Raw genomic sequence first — 18,019 nt, 5'->3', positions numbered from 1 at the left:
TTGTTTATTTTTAAATTTCAGATTCCAGATGACCTGAGGAAGAGACTAAATATAGAAATGCATGCCGTAGTCAGGATAACTCCAGTGGAAGTTACCCCTAAAATTCCAAGATCTCTAAAGTTACAACCTAGAGAGAATTTAGTGAGTTCAAATATATATGTTACATCAAAATTCTTTTACACGTTTTGTAAGATTTCTAGTTGCTTTAGCTAAGTAATAAGAATGTTGTATTCCTTTTTGATACAAATCTTTTTTTATTGTGTTAAACTATATATAACATAAAATATGCCATGTTAGCCATTTTTAAGTGTATAATTCAAAGGCATTAATTACATTCATAATATTGTACAACCATCACCACTATCTATATCCAGAACTTTTCCATCACCCCAAAGAGAAACTTGGTACCCATTAAACAATAATTCCCCGTCCACTCCTTTCCCCAGTCCCTGGTAATCTCTAATGTATATTGTGTCTCTATGAATTTACTTATTCTAGATATTTCATATATAAGTAGAAGTATGCATTTGTCTTATGTATCTGACTTATTTCATTTAACATAATGTTTTCAAGGCTCATCTGTGTTGTATGTGTCAGAATATTATTCCTTTTCATGGCTGAATACTATTCCATTGACTGCATATACCACATTTATTTATCCATTCATCTGTTGATGGACACTTGGGTTGTTTCCACATTTTTGGCTGCTGTGAATAATGCTACAGTGAACATTGGTGTACAAGTATCTGTTTGAGTTCCTCTTTTCAGCTCCTTTGGGATATACCTAGGAATTATGTTTAACTTTTTGAGAAGCTGAGAAATCTTTAATAAATGATAACACAAATATGTATATTTGCCAATGCAAATATGAATATTTTTGGCTTTTAAGAGATTGATAATTTTGCCACGTGGTTGTAATTAAAAAAAATTGTCCCATGTTGTTTCAGTATTAATATTGTAGCCTAAAAGAGTGCTAGACTGTTTTACTTTTTACTCAGTTAATTCTTTGGATACTGGTAGAGTCAGGAAATGAGATATTGAACTTAAAGATCTTTGCAGGTGGGGTCCAGTGGCTCACACCTGTAATCCTAGCACTTTGGGAAGCTGAGGTGGGAGGATTGCTTGAGGCCAAGAGTTTGAGAATAGCCTGGGCAACATAGCAAGACCCCATCTCTACAAAAAAATTTTTTAAAAAATTAAGCCAGGCGTGGTAGCTCACGCCTGTTATCCCAACACTTCGGGAGGCTGAGATGGGTGGATCACTTGAGGTCAGGAGTTGGAGACCAGCCTGGCCAACATGGTGAAACCCCATCTCTACTAAAAATACAAAAATTAGCAGGGTGTGGTGCTAATCCTGTAATCTCAGCTACTCAGGAGGCTGAGGCAGGAGAACCACTTGAACTGAGGAGGTGGAAGTTGCAGTGAGCCTAGATCTCACCACTGCACTCCAGCCTGGGTAACAGAGCAAGACTCTATCTCAAAAAAAGTAAAAATAAAAATTAGACACATGTGGTGGTACATGCCTGTAGTCCTAGCTACTCAGGAGGCTGACTGAAGTGGGAGGATCTCTTGAGCCCAGGAGTTCAACACTGCAGTGAGCTATGATTGTGCCACTGCACTCCAGCCTAGGCAATATCTCAAAAAAAATTTTTTTAAATAGATTATTAGGCCAGACGTGGTGGCTCATGCCAGTAATCCCAGCACTTTGGAAGGCCAAGGCAGGCGGATCACCTGAGGCCAGGAGTTTGAGACCAGCCTGGCCAACATGGTGAAACCCCATGTCTACTAAAAATACAAAAATTAGCTGGCAATGTCTGTAATCCCAGCTACTTGGGAGCCTGAGGCAAACGAATCGCTTGAACCCGGGAGGCAGAGGTTGCAGTGAGTGGAGACTGCGCCACTGCACTTCAGCCTGGGCGATACAGCGAGATTCTGTCTCAAAGAAAAAGGAATTTGTTTTCCTGTCTTTATCGTAGAGGGAGGAAAGGGAGAATGGGGTTGGAATGGTTATTGAGTGAGCCACATTATGGTAGATGTATCACTGGGCATAGAGAAAAGGAGCATTTAAAACTTTTCCACCTAACAGATGTTTCTTCAGGCTACACTGCACTCATTGTGCTAACTGTAATGTCAAATCCCAGACCTGTGCCTATAGAACATGAACATCCTTCATTGGATTTGTTTGGTAAGGCTTACACTTTATTAGGAAGATTAGATGTTAAAATAAGGGTGTTAAAGTTAAGTTCAGATATGAGGATAATTCATTACTATTCCTTTTTCTGGCAGCCTAAAGACATAAGTGAAGAAGACATAAAAACTGTATTTTATTCATGGCTACAGCAGTCCACTACCACCATGCTTCCTTTGGTAATATCAGAGGAAGAATTTATTAAGCTGGAAACTAAAGATGGTGAGTACATTTGTTATTTTGACTTTTTTTCTATTTAAATAGTTGTACATTTTTAATTGTTCTTGCAACCTGTCATACATGTGAACAGTATGTGAATAGTGAAATATAATTATGATAATTAAACAGTAGATTTTATGTATTGAAAAATATCTTTGGCCGGGTGCAGTGGCTCATGCCTCTAATCCCAGCACTTTGGGAGGCCGAGGCAGGCGGATCACTTGAGGCCAGGAGTTCGAGAGCAGCCTGCCAACATGGCACAACCCTATCTATACAAAAAAATACAAAAATTAGCCTGACATAGTGGTGTATGCCTGTAGTCCCAGCTACTTGGGAGGCTGAGGCAGAAGGATCACTTGAGCCCAGGAGGTCTGTGTTCCTGCCACTGCACTCCAGCCTGGGCAGCAGAGCGAGACCCTGTTGGGGAAAAAAAAAAAAAGGTCTTTAACTTAAATAAATTTGACATTTAAAATCTTAAATTATTTCATCTCTGTTTCAATACTAACTCTGCATTTATTACTTTCTTTTTAATAGGGCTGAAGGAATTTTCTCTGAGTATAGTTCATTCTTGGGAAAAAGAAAAAGATAAAAATATTTTTCTGTTGAGTCCCAATTTGCTGCAGAAGACTACAATACAAGTAATAGCATATTATTGAATATTTAATAAAATACTATTTGTTACATATGATTGATAATAAAGTATGAAGTTCCTTGTAACACCTTGCATTGTGAAGTGTATTAAAAACCTGCTAAGAGTAAGGAATAACTTGATTTAAAATATTTTATTCTGTAATCTCTTTAAATTATCTGTACAAATTATTGACTTAACCTAAATTTAAAAATGAATGCCTTAGCACAATTAAGTTCCAAGAATAGAGTTGATCATGTTAACTGGTAAATGGATCATGATTTAAAATTCTTCTAGGATTGAAACAAATGAAAACGTAGTTTTAAGGGTTTGATTTTTTAAATTCCTATTTTTACATGCAATTTTACTGCACAACCCATCTTATTTTGACAGTTCTTAAATTCGCAACTCTTCAGAAATATTATCAGATCACTTTTCTTTGCTTCCATAAGTTTTTTTATTATTATATTATTACTATTTTTTTTAAAAGACGGTGTCTCACTTTGTCGCCCAGGCTGGAGTGCAGTGGCATGATCATGGCTCACTGCAGCCTTGACCTCCCAGGCTCAGGTGATTTCCCACCTCAGCCTCTCAAGTAGCTGGGACCACAGGCGAATGCCATGATGCCTGGCTAATTTTTGTATGTTTTTTAGAGATAGGGTTTCACCATGTTGCCCAAAATTGTCTTGAACTCCTGGGTTCAAGCAATTGTTCTGCCTTGCCCACCCAAAGTTGTGGGATTACAAGTGTGAGCCATTGCGCCCAGCTATTCTAGAAGTATTTTAAGAGTCGTCTTTTTTTTTTTTTGAGATGGAGTCTCACTGTCACCCAGGCTGGAGTGCAGTGGCACAATCTCGGCTCACTGCAACCTCCACCTCCTGGGTTCAAGTGATTCTCCTGCCTCAGCTTCCCTAGTAGCTAGGATTACAGGCGCATGCCACCATGCCCTGCTATTTTTTGTAGTTTTAGTAGAGACGAGATTTCACCATGTTGGCCAGGCTGGTCTTGAACTCCTGACCTCAAGTGATCTGCCCTCCTCAGCCTCCCAAAGTGCTGGGATTCTAAGTGTAAGCCACCACGCCCAGCCAAGAGTGGTCTTTTTACAATATTATTTTTTGATTAGGACATTCATTCTTGTCATAAAATTGAAGATACTCTAGTCATTTAGAATTTCATTGTTTTGGAACTAGACATTGTTTCTTTATTTTTGAAATGTTATTGAAGGAATACCATTTGGAGAAGATACAAATGTAAGAATTGTGAAAAGGATAATTGTGACACAAATCAAAATTATAGATAAAAATATACCTGTAAAATGTATTAAGGCAATAACATTCTTTCTGCTTGTTGACCATAAATATTTATGTTCCCTGGATGGGTACATTGTTATTGTCAAGGGTGTTTAAATAATGATCTTGCATGCATAATTTATCTATTCTCTCTGGTATAACAGAATCAGCAATTTAGTTTTCTGGGACCCGAGAAAAACATGCAAAAAACATACTTTGAAATGTAAAACTGATTTTTCCTTGCAACTGTAGGTCCTTCTAGATCCTATGGTAAAAGAAGAAAACAGTGAGGAAATTGACTTTATTCTTCCTTTTTTAAAGCTGAGCTCTTTGGGGTAAGAAGTTATGGCCAAACTAGCATGTTAGACATGTTTTTAACACTATATCTGGCAGAGTTTTCAATGTAAATATTAAAGTAGATGTTAATGTCAATAAGTGATCTTAATAATACATCAGTAGATATTTTTTCAAGGATTGTCTCTATCTTCACGCCTAGCTTATAATTTGCCTTGTCGTCTTTTTTTTTTTCTCTTTATTTTTATGTTTTTATCCATCCCTGGTGGTAGGGGATAACCTTGTCTTCTTCGATAACAAGAAGTCTGAAGCTTATTAGAAATTTTACTTTGAGAATTGATCGATGAGAAGAAAGCAACTAGATATCACGTGGATCATATATGCTTGAGTAAAACAATAATTCTTAGAACAAATAAATACATTTTAAAAGTTAAAGCCAAAAACATTAGTTGAATGTTTAAAAATATTTCAAATTAAGTTATTCCTTCACTGTCTTGTATTACTGTAATAATTTGGATTATTTGTGTTTTTCTCAACTTTTAAAACAAATATTTAAAAAATTCCTCTTTTGATTAAGTAGGGCTAGATAAAATATAAAAAATATTTTTTAAACTCCTCTTAATTTCCATATTTCTTATATAATATGAGAATCTCTTATAAACATTACCTCTTAGAAGTCTCCACAAGCTTTGGTAGATGTAGTAGTAGTGATTTGATTTCTTAGAATGGTATAATCTGTAAATGTTTTAGTAAAAGGATTAAACGATAAAGTCAAAATGTTCATAGCACAGTGTTTATTAATATAAAATAAAATCTCTTTTTTTTTTTTTTTTTGAGATGGACTCTCACTTTGTCACTCAGGCTGGAGTGCAGTGTTGCAATCTCAGCTCATTGCAACCTCCGCCTCCCGGGTTCAAGCAATCCTTCCGCATCAGCCTCCTAAGTAGCTGGGATTACAAGCATGCACCACCACACCTGCCTAATTTTTTGTATTTTTAGTAGAGATGGGGTTTCACCATGTTGGCCAGGCTGGTCTCAAGTGATCCGCCTGCCTCAGCCTCCCAAAGTGCTGGGATTACAGGCGTGAACCACTGTGCCCAGCATAAAGTAAAATCTCTTCAGACTCTCATGTGATCATGTAAAGTGGCAGGCAGTCACAGTCAAGAAGTAGTTTAAAGTTCATGTTTGTAAAATATAATCTACAGATTGATACTGGATTTCATAGGTAATGTTTAAGAGGAAATAAGTTTTTAGTTATCCTCAGTACTTCAAAAGCACCCATTTATGATTATGTTGATTACTAAATCATTTGGGGGCTAGAGGTGTTTTTTTATGTGTTAAGATTCCTTAAGGAGTTCTATTAGGGCAAAACTTTTAGTAACTGCATATTTTAAAAGTAATAAAACTAATTTTAAAAGCTTGGAGGCTGGGCGCGGTGGCTCACACCTGTAATCCCAGCACTTTGGGAGGCCAAGGCAGGTGGATCACGTGAGGTCAGGAGTTTGAGACGAGCCTGAGCAACATGGTGAAACCTTGTCTCTACTAAAAATACAGAAATTAGCCAGGTGTGGTGGTGGGCACCTGTAATCCCAGCTACTCGGGAGGCTAAGGCAGGAGAATTGCTCGAACTTGGGAGGCAGAGGTTGCAGTGAGCCGAGATCATGCCACTGCACTCCAGCCTGGGTGACAGAGCAAGACTCCGTCTCAAAAAAAAAAAAAAAAAGCTTGGAGTCAGATTCGACATTAATCAGTATACTTTCTCTCAAGTAGGGGACAATTTCTAAGATTTTAGTCTTTTAAAATTTATTAACTAGGCCGGGCGCGGTGGCTCACGCCTGTAATCCCAGCACTTGGGCGGCCGAGGCGGGCGGATCACGAGGTCAGGAGATCGAGACCATCCTGGCTAACACGGTGAAACCCCGTCTCTACTAAAAATACAAAAAAATTAGCCGGGCGTGGTAGCGGGCGCCTGTAGTCCCAGCTACTCGGGAGGCTGAGGCAGGAGAATGGCGTGAACCCGGGAGGCGGAGCTTGCAGTGAGCCGAGATCGTGCCACTGCACTCCAGCCTGGGCGACAGAGCGAGACTCCGTCTCAAGAAAAAAAAAAAAAAAAAAAAAAAAAAAAAAAAAAAAAAAATTTATTAACTAGTCTGAGCATGGTGGCTTGTGTCTATAATCCCAGCACTTTGTGGGGCCGAGGCAGATGGATCACTTGTGCCCAGGAGTTGGAGACTAGCCTGGGCAACATGGCAAAACCCCGTCTCTACAACAAATGCACACACAAAAAACCCAATCAGCTGGGTGTGGTGTTACACTCCTGAAGTCCCAGCTACTCGGGAGGCTGAGGCAGGAGGATCACCTTTGCCAGGGAGTTTGAGGCTGCAGGGAGCTGGGTTCACGCCACTGCGCTCCAGCCTGGATGACACAGCAAGCCCCTTTCTCAAAAAAAAAAGATAAAAAATTAAATTAAATTAATTAACTACACTGGGAAGGCAAAATTCAGCATTTTTTATAGCTAAATTTTATCCTGCTTCAGTCTTTTATCATGTAACTATGTATATTTTTTACAGAGGAGTGAATTCACTAGGCGTATCCTCCTTGGAGCACATCACTCATAGCCTCCTGGGACGCCCTTTGTCTCGGCAGCTGATGTCTCTTGTTGCAGGACTTAGGAATGGAGCTCTTTTACTCACAGGAGGAAAGGTAAGTGGTTAAGGTGTGTTCATTTTTCTGTAACATTTAATAACTTTTCATTTATCTTTCTTTGGGTTTTGACCATCTATTATATAGGGTGGGTTTTGACCATCTATTATATAGGGTTTATATGACATATGGAAAGCATTCATTTATTCACTAATATTTCTGTGTGTCTGCTTTTAGGTGTTGGGGGAGTGATGATGAATAAGACTGATGTTCTCCATGCCCTTTTTCTGTGTCAGTTGATACAATTATATGGTTTTTCTTTTTTAGGCTATTAGGTGTTGATAGGGTTGAGTAACTTACAAATGTTGAACCAGCCTTGCATACCTGTGATAAATACCACGTAGTTGTGGTGTATCATTCTTTCTACATTGCTGAGTTTTATCTGCTAATGTTCTGTTGAGCTTTTGTCCATTTAAGTTTGAAAGTGATTAGTTTGCAGTTTTCTGTTTTTGTATTGTCTTTGTCTGGTTTTGCTATCCGTGTAAATCCGGCCTCATAAAATGAGTTGGGAAGTATTCTCTCCTCTTCTTTTGTTTTTTTGGAAGAGGTTGTATAAAATTGAGGCTGAATCTTGGTAGTTGCCACAACGACAGAAACTATTTCTGTGACTGAATATATTGGGAATTCCTATAAAGCAATTATTTTCTAGGGAAGTGGAAAATCAACTTTAGCCAAAGCAATCTGTAAAGAAGCATTTGACAAACTGGATGCCCATGTGGAGAGAGTTGACTGTAAAGCTTTACGAGGTATGAGTATGGTAACACTCTACATAAATCCCTTTTTCATTAGAAAGACAGGAGTGTTATACATAATGCTGTCAATCTAATAAATACACATATCATCTAGTCTTTAACTTTTCTGTTTATCATTTAGTCATTAAAATGTCTTAGAAATTTTAAGTCTTTGGCTTTCTAATGTTTTTGATAAAATTTCTAAAACTCTCCATATTTGATGGAGGCCTATTTTTTTTTCTAGCCAGAACTTTTTGTAGACTACATTTCTGGAAGTGCTCACTGACACCACTCTGAAAAATTAGTACTTAGAATATACTCTAATTGGTATAAATGATCTCTGAATTGCTATGGAAAACTGGGAGAATGGTTGCTTCAGGGGAGAGAAAGTAGGAGGCTGTGGACAGCAATGAGGAGAATTACAGTTTACCATATAACACTTTTGTACTTTTAAAGTCCTTAACATTTACATTATTATCTATTCAATTAAAAAATATTGGGAAGATTTTACTTTGAACAGTTAATTTTTCCCCCATGGGTACCGCTATCATATAGTTCCAACTAATCATGAACTTGTGTATTTCCTGTTCTTTGTAAATTTAAACTTTGTAACTCACCAGGAAGTTTGAAGCCAAATTTGTGTTTCAAATATAGCAACTCTAGGATCTCTAGGCAGATGCATTTGCATTTGATTTTAAATGAATCTTGATCCCTTACTCTCACTTATGTTTTCCCACATCCTACTTTTTTTATTTTGTTGTAAGCCATCTAAAATTCTCAATGGGATGAAACTGGGTATAAATGAATACATGCATACAGGAATTATAGTAGCATATTCCTTTTCTTTTTTTTTTTTTTTTTTTTTTTTGAGACAGAGTCTTGCTCTGTAGCCCAGGCTGGAGTGCAGTGGTGTGATCTCGGCTCACTATAGCCTCCACCTCCCAGGTTCAAGCAATTCTCGTGCCTCAACCTCCCGAGTAATTGGGACTACAGGTGCATGCCACCACACCTGGCTAATTTTTGTATTTTTTAGTAGAGATGGGGTTTCACCATGTTGGCCAGGCTGGTCTCAAACTCCTGACCTCAAAGTGATCTGCCTGCCTTGGTCTCCCAAAGTGCTGGGATTACTAGCATAAGCCACTGCACCTGGCCTCCTTTTCTGAGTTTTATAAAATTTGATACTTTACTGCACGCTTTGAGACTGTATTAATTGAACCATGTTGATGAGCAAGTTTTTGTCATGGGTATATTAATAAAATATAGATAAAATTTTTATAGTTAAATCAATATCGAGCTTTTCTAGTGCTTTCAAAAGGACAACCTGAATTTTCCCAGCACTGAAATGATACTGAAACCATTTCATATCTTCTGTATTAAGGAAAAAGGCTTGAAAACATACAAAAAACCCTAGAGGTGGCTTTCTCAGAGGCAGTGTGGATGCAGCCATCTGTTGTCCTGCTGGATGACCTTGACCTCATTGCTGGACTGCCTGCTGTCCCGGAACATGAGCACAGTCCTGATGCGGTGCAGAGCCAGCGGCTTGCTCATGGTAAATGCATCCACCACTGGCTTAAGGTCTTGTTCTTTTGTCAGTCAGCATTTTTAGTCTTAACAATAAATCTACTCTCTTCAGAGAATAATATATGTGTTATGTTAAGTGTTGTGTTTGAGGCCCCTGATAGCATTCTACAGTTGTCCTGTAGACTGTATTAGCAAAATTGGTAGAGTAAAAACAGTGTGAAAATTCTGCAACTTCATGGTTAGTCCTTTAGGGTTTTTCATTCTCCCTTACTTATTGTTTAATTTACAGATTTACTCTTTTGTTCATTTGACAAATATTTGTCAAATGCTTGTGCACAGTCTGTATTCTCAAATTCTAGGAGAAAAAGAAGGGTGAACAGTATTAGCACAGAACGATACTAATAATGATGGCTACTGTGTATGAGTAGCCAGCCCTTTCTTGGCTTTCTTGGATTGCTTTGTATTCTACATGAAGATATTCCCTGGGCTTTACAGGTCAATAAATGGAAATTCAGAGAGATTAATTTGACCAGGGTGACCAACAAGGAGATGACAGCATACACTATGCGAGAAGTATACACAGAGTAGTGTAGGAGCATATAACCTAAACTGGGGGTGAGGTGGGATAAGGAGTTATCAGGGAAGGCTTTTTGGAGGAGTTGACAACTGAGCCGAGTTTTGATGGAAGAGTAGAAATTAGCATGAACCAATTTCATGCTAATAAAGAAGCAAAGGAAGCGTGGTCTACAGGCAAAAGCACAGAGGTACAGGAAGTAATGATATGTTGGGGAATACCCTGTTGACTGGAGCTTAGAGTGCAAGGAGAGGAGTGCTAGGGAGGTGAGGTTGGAGGGTTTGGCAGCATTGACTTGCTTCAAGGTTCTTAAGAGCTGAAATAGATATAAAATGCAACTAAGAGTGGCTTGGATTATTATTACCTAGTGTGTTAATCTCAAATTTTGAAATCTATAGCATCTATAGGACTGGTGTTACTAATCTTACACTCGATCTGTTACTGTTCTTATACTAGATCTATTAGTCCAGTGTTTAAGGGAGTGGTGCAGATTTCTAGGTCAGGACAGGACTCAGATGTACATTATTAATGCCTGTTTCAGTTCTGACCTTCTCATATGAAACCTTATAAGACCTGGGGTAGGAAGATATTGTTCTGGAAGTCATAGGAATATGAGCTGTATTTTGTTTAACAAACAATACAGTATGGAAGTTTATCACCCTTCTAGAATATTTATTTCAGAGACAAATTTTTATCATTCGTTCATTTATTTCATAAGATCCACGAGTAGGGAACCTCACTAGACATTGCTCTGAGTATATGATCTGAGTTTGCAGTACCTCTTGTGCCTCCATTAGATTTATTAGGTCCTCGATAGATAAATCAGGGAATAACTAGATGGATTCATTTTTTAAAGACATGAAAGAGCGATACCATACATACTGCACCTTAAAGATCAACCTTAGAGTATCATTATTTTTAATGAATGTATAATTTTTTAAATTTCATGTTTATTTTTCCTAAGCTTTTGCACTATATTGCTTAATTCCAGCTTTGAATGATATGATAAAAGAGTTTATCTCCATGGGAAGTTTGGTTGCACTGATTGCCACAAGTCAGTCTCAGCAATCTCTACATCCTTTACTTGTTTCTGCTCAAGGAGTTCACATATTTCAGTGCGTCCAACACATTCAGCCTCCTAATCAGGTAATACACTACTTGTAAGGATTATTGAATTATGTCCCTTTTATAGAAATTATTTTTCAATTTTATTAGTAATTCGTGGCTTTAAATTTATGCTTCTCTTAATGATTTTAAGGATATGTAAGTCAACATTTGGTGCATATTGTGCTAGAGGCATAAATTATAATTTATAGCCACCTGAAATGTTAGTATGCGCTTTCCAAGAAAATGACTTTTTTGAAAATGGTATTTCTTTGAATGAGAAAGAACAGAGAGAAATAGATAGATGGCTTTTAAACACTTCATTAATTAAACTTTTTTTTCCCACCATCACATAATGGCACTTAGTCCCCTTTGGGAACTCATGAGGGTTTTAGTGGTAGTGAGCTGAAAGAAATATGTTCCAGGACTGGCAAACATATTCTAAATTCTTTAAAATTTTCACCTAGCATCTACCCTAAACATTCAGACCCTGTGCTAGTTAACTGCTATTGAAGAACAAAGGTATTATATCTATTATTAAGGATAATAGAATGGTATTTCAGATATTGGTCACTGAATATGTTTTTAGAAATAAGTTTTATAGGAACCAAAAAAAAATTCTTAAAGGAACCATATATTACTAAAAATGCTTCTTATTGGAGAAAGAAATGACAATCATTTATTAATGTGATTTTTTCACAACTTTATTAAGATATAATTTAAGTACAACAAACTCACATAAAGTGTACAATTTGATCAGTTTTAACATATGTAGATGCCATGAAACCATCACCACAATTAAGGAAACAAACATTTTCATCACTCCAGAAGTCTCCTAGCCCTTTTACTACCCATTCCTCCCCTGCTCCATCCCCAGACAACTACCAATTTGCTTTCTGTCACTATAGATTTGTCAACCTGATTTTCTCCAAATGTACATTCAAAAATATACAGTTGAATACAAATGGAAATTCGAATTTTGTGTTTTTTTCTTTAGGAACAAAGATGTGAAATTCTGTGTAATGTAATAAAAAATAAACTGGACTGTGATATAAACAAGTTCACCGATCTTGACCTGCAGCATGTAGCTAAAGAAACTGGAGGGTTTGTGGCTAGAGATTTTACAGTACTTGTGGATCGAGCCATACATTCTCGACTCTCTCGTCAGAGTATATCCACCAGAGAAAGTATGTTTTACTATTAAAACCTAAACTTGGAATCTTCTTTCTATTGTGGAGAAATGTAATTGTAGTAAGACAAGAATTAAATATATTCCATTGTAGTATTTGAATAAGCAGTTATTTGAGTAGAAAATTAGTGTTTCCAGCTAAGATGATGGCATATTTTGAAAATTCATATAGTGAATATAACTAGTAAAAGAAGTTTTGTTTATTTTTAAACAGAATTAGTTTTAACAACATTGGACTTCCAAAAGGCTCTCCGCGGATTTCTTCCTGCGTCTTTGCGAAGTGTCAACCTGCATAAACCTAGAGACCTGGGTTGGGACAAGATTGGTGGGTTACATGAAGTTAGGCAGATACTCATGGATACTATCCAGTTACCTGCCAAGGTATGTTTAAAAAAAGAAAAAGTGAATACTTACTCCCAGAAGAACCACTGTATTATTGGCTTTGGCTTTATGTGTCAGCTTGCCCAATCTCCGTGTGAGTCAACAAGTGTTTACTGAGTTACTAAATAAATATCTAACACTATTTTAGGTACTTTAACAAATTTTAATTTTATTAATTAATTTTTTATTAGAATTGAGACCTCACTCTGTCATCTAGGCTGGAGTACACTCACAGCTCACTGCAACCTCAAACTCCTGGGCTCAAGCAATCCTCCTGCCTCAGCCTCCCCAGTAGCTAGAACTACAGTCATGAACCACCATGCCCGGCCAACTCTTTAATTTTCTTAGAGACGGAGTCTTGCTATGTTGCCCAGGCAGACAGATTTTAATGTGTATGATGCAGTCTTTGACGATAAGAAGCTTATAATGGAAAGCTGAGGTGATAGTACAGTAAATACATTTTGATGTATAATTCTGTTTGCTTTAATCATTCAAATTGTAGTAAAGCAAGATGAACTGTCTGCTGGGATTTGAGCAGAAATGGATAGGAATAAACTAGGAGGTAGAAGAGTTATCAAGGTTCACAGGACTGATGGGTGAAGCTAGATTTCCAGACCCGGGATGTCAGTCCTTGAAAAGCAGAGTTGGCAGGCATAGACGAGGCAGATAGCAGGATAAAGGAGACAAATTAGATTGTTCTTCAGAAGATCAGATGGTAGAGTCTAGGAGGTAGTGTGTTTTAATCAGAGATCTGAGAGGCAAAGATCATTGCATGAGATCAGGGACCCATGCAAAGGAGTGAGAAAATAAACTGGGTTAAGGAGCCTGCTGCATGGCAACTCCTGGGAACAGTGGCCATTGGGGCCTGGGACATGTTGATTGCAGCCCAGGACTATTAAAACCAGTGTGAGAGAACATGGGTATGGAAGTACTAGCTAGCAGGATCATGACCCCGATGCTGGGATGGGGCATCAAGCATTAGTACATGGAGATTCAGTACATCCAGATGCAGTACGTGGAGACTATATGCGTAACTGCTGACTTTGGGCTTCTTTCAGATTGGAGCAGAGGTAGAGGTGAGTGGGAATATTCTCAATAGAGGGAACTAAATAGGCATACCTAATAAAGGAGACCAGGATATTGCAGACAGTAGCCTCATGTTTGGCTCACCTGTTCAAAAAGTTCTCTTGTTCTTGAGCAGTGGTGCCTTAAAAGGTAACTTGAGAAGCAGTCGATTATTTGTTCAGCCTGGAGACTCTTGGGATATTTTACTATCTTTGATTGAATAGATTTAAATGTACACAGCTCTCATAACTTGCCCCATGAAGCATATCCATGAAAGGCACTATACTTGTTAAAAGATTGGTTTGTACTTTTTAAATGTAGTACTTTTAATAAAACAGGAAAAATAGAAGTTCTGATGCAGTTATATGCATTTTATATAGAATGTGTTCTTAATTGGAAAAAATTTGTCGTAGTTCCTTTGAGTTCATTTACAGTTTTTAGTAGGATTTGTATTTTCTACTGTTGTACTTGCTGTTACTAAAGAAAGGTGGTCGTGATTACCATCTGAATTTTTTTTCTATACATTGATCTTTAGCTGCTACTTAGTCATTTCTGTTTAGACTTGAGCTCTTTTTCATATTTTTTTTTTTTGTTTCTCAGTATCCAGAATTATTTGCAAACTTGCCCATACGACAAAGAACAGGAATACTGTTGTATGGTCCGCCTGGAACAGGAAAAACCTTACTAGCTGGGGTAATTGCACGAGAGAGTAGAATGAATTTTATAAGTGTCAAGGTATGTTGTCTACTTATCTTCTTTTTTTATTTAGGTAAAATTTACATAAATGCAGTTAGCCATTTTAAAGTGTAAATTCACTGGCATTTAGTGCATTCACAATGCTATGCAACCACCACCTCTCTCTAATTTCAAAACTTTTTCATTCCACTCCTCCTCTTGCTCATCCCCTGGCAACCATTAATCTGCTTTTTGTCTCTATGGATTTGCCTTTTCTGTATATTTCATATAAAACAAATCATGCAATATGTGACCTTTTTTGTCTGGCTTCTTTCACTTATGTAATGTTTTCATGGTTCATCCAGGTAGTAGCATGTATCAGTACTTCATTCCTTTGCATGACTGAATAATGTTACCATACTTTGTTTATCCACTTATCAGTGGTGAACATTTGAATTGTTTCTACCTTTTGACTATTATGAATAATGTTGCTGTAAATATTCATGTACAAATTTCTCCACGGATATGTTTTCATTTCTCTTGGGTATAAACTGAGGAGTAGAATTCTTGGGTCTTAGGGTAATTCTCTAACTTTTCAAAGAACCACCAAACTGTCTTTCACACCAACTGCACCATTCCCACTAGCAGTGTGGGGGGTTCCTGATTCTCCACATCTTTACCAACACCATTATGTTTCTCAATTGTGGGCTAGTCTCACATTTGGAAAGCTAGTGGGAGCAGCGATCCATCTATTAAAAGTTGTATGAAATTGAGTAATGAGCCACCTCTCTCTTGTAGGGCTTATGATGTTCTTGCTTAAGGCAATCTTCATGCATTGTGAACAGAATTATACATAAATGCTCAGATAAAAGGGCAAACCATTCTTAAAGGGAGTAGACAACTAGAGGCAGGAGACCATACTGAGGCAGGAAGCTGGGGTTTTTATGGTTCTGTTACTTTTGACTATATCTCACCATTGCTTGTGTCAAAGTAAGACTAGGTCTAAGTTTTTTTCAGGTATAAGGTGAGTGTGGTAATTAAGGGGCATGCTAGCAGATCATTTTGGGTAATGCTTCACAGTCCACCACTGGTGTGTCATTGTGGTCACAGATCCAGTATCTTAGCTGTATAATTTCAGACATCAGCAATATTAGTTTAACAAAGGGCAATTAGATTCCAAGACAAAGGAATCATGTATTATTCTAGCCTTATTCAAACTTGATTTATAAATCAGTTTAGTAATTTATTTATTTGTTTCTGTATTTATTTTTATTTCTTTGAGATGGAGTCTCACTCTATTGGCCAGGCTGGAGTGTAGTGATGCAATCTTGGCTTACTGCAACCTCTGCCTCCTGGGTTCAAGCTATTCTCCTGCCTCAGCCTCCCGAGTAGCTGGGATTACAGGCTAATTTTTGTATTTTTAGTAGAGATGGGGTTTCACCATGTTGGCCAGGCTGGTCTTGAACTCCTGACCTCGAGTGATCTGCCCGCCTTGGCCTCCCAAAGTTCTGGGGTTACAGACGTGAGCTACCGTGCCCAGCTCAGTTTAGTAATGTATAACTGGGTTTTACCCAGTTGTAAATTACTCTTTTGTCGTGTTTTTTTGAGAACTGGCAATGACGGAGAAACTAAAAGTGCCAGGCTGGTGCCTTGTTCCTGTTATTTTGCCTTAGTTTTTTTTTTTTTTTTTTTTTTCTCTGAGACTGAGGCTTGTTGTGTTACCAGGCTAGAGTGGAGTGGCATGATCTCGGCTCACTGCAACCTCTGCCTCCTGGGTTCAAGTGATTCCTGCCTCAGCCTCCCGAGTAGCTGGGATTACAGGCGCCTGCCACTGCACCCGGTGAATTTTTGTATTTTTAATAGAGACGGGATTTTACCATGTTGGCCAGGCTGGCCTCGACCTCCTGACCTCATGATCCACCAGCTTCGGCCTCCCAAAGTGCTGGGATTACAGGCGAGAACCACCGTGCCCGGTCTTGCCTTAGTTATTTCTTGTTCCCTCCTCTAGTCCTATAGTTCTCTGACTGTATTGAGGAAATGTAATTAAATATTATTATGTTAATAGATATTTATGTGGTTGAATATTAGAAATTCCTTATTTTGGTCACATATCCTGATCAGTAGTTGGTCTTCTGGAGATAGTGATTTTTCACTAGAGATGACTTTAGGACCTATTCAGGTTTTTTTTAAGATCCCAATTTAAGGAAAGACTATTCTCATTATTGATTTTGCTATATGCAGGGAAATTTATTTCGAAAGGTTTTTCAGTTGGCTTTTAGGGAAGATTATATATTCTCTTTTTTTTTTTGGCCTTTTCCCACATGTTCTAAAAATGATATATTATTTAACTCCTATGCAAATACATTGTTTCAGTAATTGAAGATGCTGATTAAAGTCATATCTCTACACATTTTTTAAAATTTGAGATAGATGGGACTTTGTCCCTTCTTACACCATTCACTTATTCACTTGGAAAAACTATTATCCAATACTTATGTGGCAGACACTGTTTCTGGCACAAGGGATTCAGCAGTGAACAAAACTGTCTTTTTGGAGTTTACATTCTACTAGTGGAAAGCGACATCAAGCAGATAGACACATTCAGTATATAATTCACTGTCAGATGGTGGTGGTAAGTCCTATGCAGGAAGAAAAGCAGGGTAAGGAGGCTTGGAGTAACATAGATGGACTTGGCAGGAAAGGGTTTCTGAAGAGGTGGTATTTGGGCAGAGATCTAAATAAAATGAAGCAACAAGCCATGAGAATATCCGGGGGAAAATGTTCTGGGCAGAAGCATCAAGCATAGAACTTGTGGTATGATATTTATTCTAGCACACATTAATTTTAAAAATGTATAAAAGACATCCATTTAATCATATTAAAGATTTCCATGATTCATTTAGACTTAGTCAGAAACCAAATTTATATTTTCTTTTTAAATAATTTTATCTCAACTCTAATTTTATTTTACCCAATAGGGGCCAGAGTTACTCAGCAAATACATTGGAGCAAGTGAACAAGCTGTTCGGGATATTTTTATTAGGTTGGTAGCCTATGAATGTTTTTAAAGTAACTGACTCTTATTATTTATCAATCAGTGCTTTTTTTGGTCTTGTTTTTTGAAGAACTGATATTTGAAACCTGTGGTTTATGTGAATTATTAATAAGCTAGAGGACATGGATTCTCTATTTCATCAAATAATACAAAACATTTTAGATATTAAATTTTGGAAATTATTTGGTTTTGTTTTACAATAGAAATACTCCTCAAAGTGGAATCGAAGTGGTTATTCAAAGAAATCTCAGAGTAGATTCTTATATGAAGCAAATAATTGCCCCTAATTTATCTCTAAATTTTGTAAGTTCTAAATTCTTTTTTCCCCCAGTTTCTAATTTATCTCTTATAAATCAAGAGTCCATCTGGCCAATTTAATTTCAGTGAGTGTAACTATTTTGCA

The 18,019-nt window shown here is 37.4% G+C and overlaps 1 protein-coding gene across 12 annotated transcripts in view; it reads left to right on the top strand.

Moving 5' to 3' along the window:
* PEX1 (peroxisomal biogenesis factor 1) overlaps positions 1-18,019 on the top strand; it is a 41,670-nt gene that overhangs the window by 14,377 nt on the left and 9,274 nt on the right. For 11 of the 12 annotated variants that reach the window (XR_010158583.1, XR_010158585.1, XR_010158584.1 and 8 more), the window contains 12 exons: positions 22-141; positions 2,287-2,410; positions 2,942-3,045; positions 4,577-4,659; positions 7,189-7,321; positions 7,971-8,067; positions 9,431-9,601; positions 11,139-11,293; positions 12,249-12,438; positions 12,655-12,821; positions 14,487-14,621; positions 17,540-17,604. Coding sequence is in view for 8 of the 12 variants with exons in the window: in XM_016945193.3 (XP_016800682.3) it covers positions 22-141; positions 2,287-2,410; positions 2,942-3,045; positions 4,577-4,659; positions 7,189-7,321; positions 7,971-8,067; positions 9,431-9,601; positions 11,139-11,293; positions 12,249-12,438; positions 12,655-12,821; positions 14,487-14,621; positions 17,540-17,604 (1,544 nt within the window). In the remaining 4 variants the exon portion in view is untranslated. The remainder of the gene's footprint in view (positions 1-21; positions 142-2,286; positions 2,411-2,941; positions 3,046-4,576; positions 4,660-7,188; positions 7,322-7,970; positions 8,068-9,430; positions 9,602-11,138; positions 11,294-12,248; positions 12,439-12,654; positions 12,822-14,486; positions 14,622-17,539; positions 17,605-18,019) is intronic. The other variant, XM_016945194.3, reaches the window with a different exon arrangement.

Source organism: Pan troglodytes, chromosome 6, assembly GCF_028858775.2.
Source record: "Pan troglodytes isolate AG18354 chromosome 6, NHGRI_mPanTro3-v2.0_pri, whole genome shotgun sequence".
NCBI lineage: Eukaryota > Metazoa > Chordata > Mammalia > Primates > Hominidae > Pan > Pan troglodytes.
This window is presented reverse-complemented; position numbering and strand designations above follow the sequence as displayed.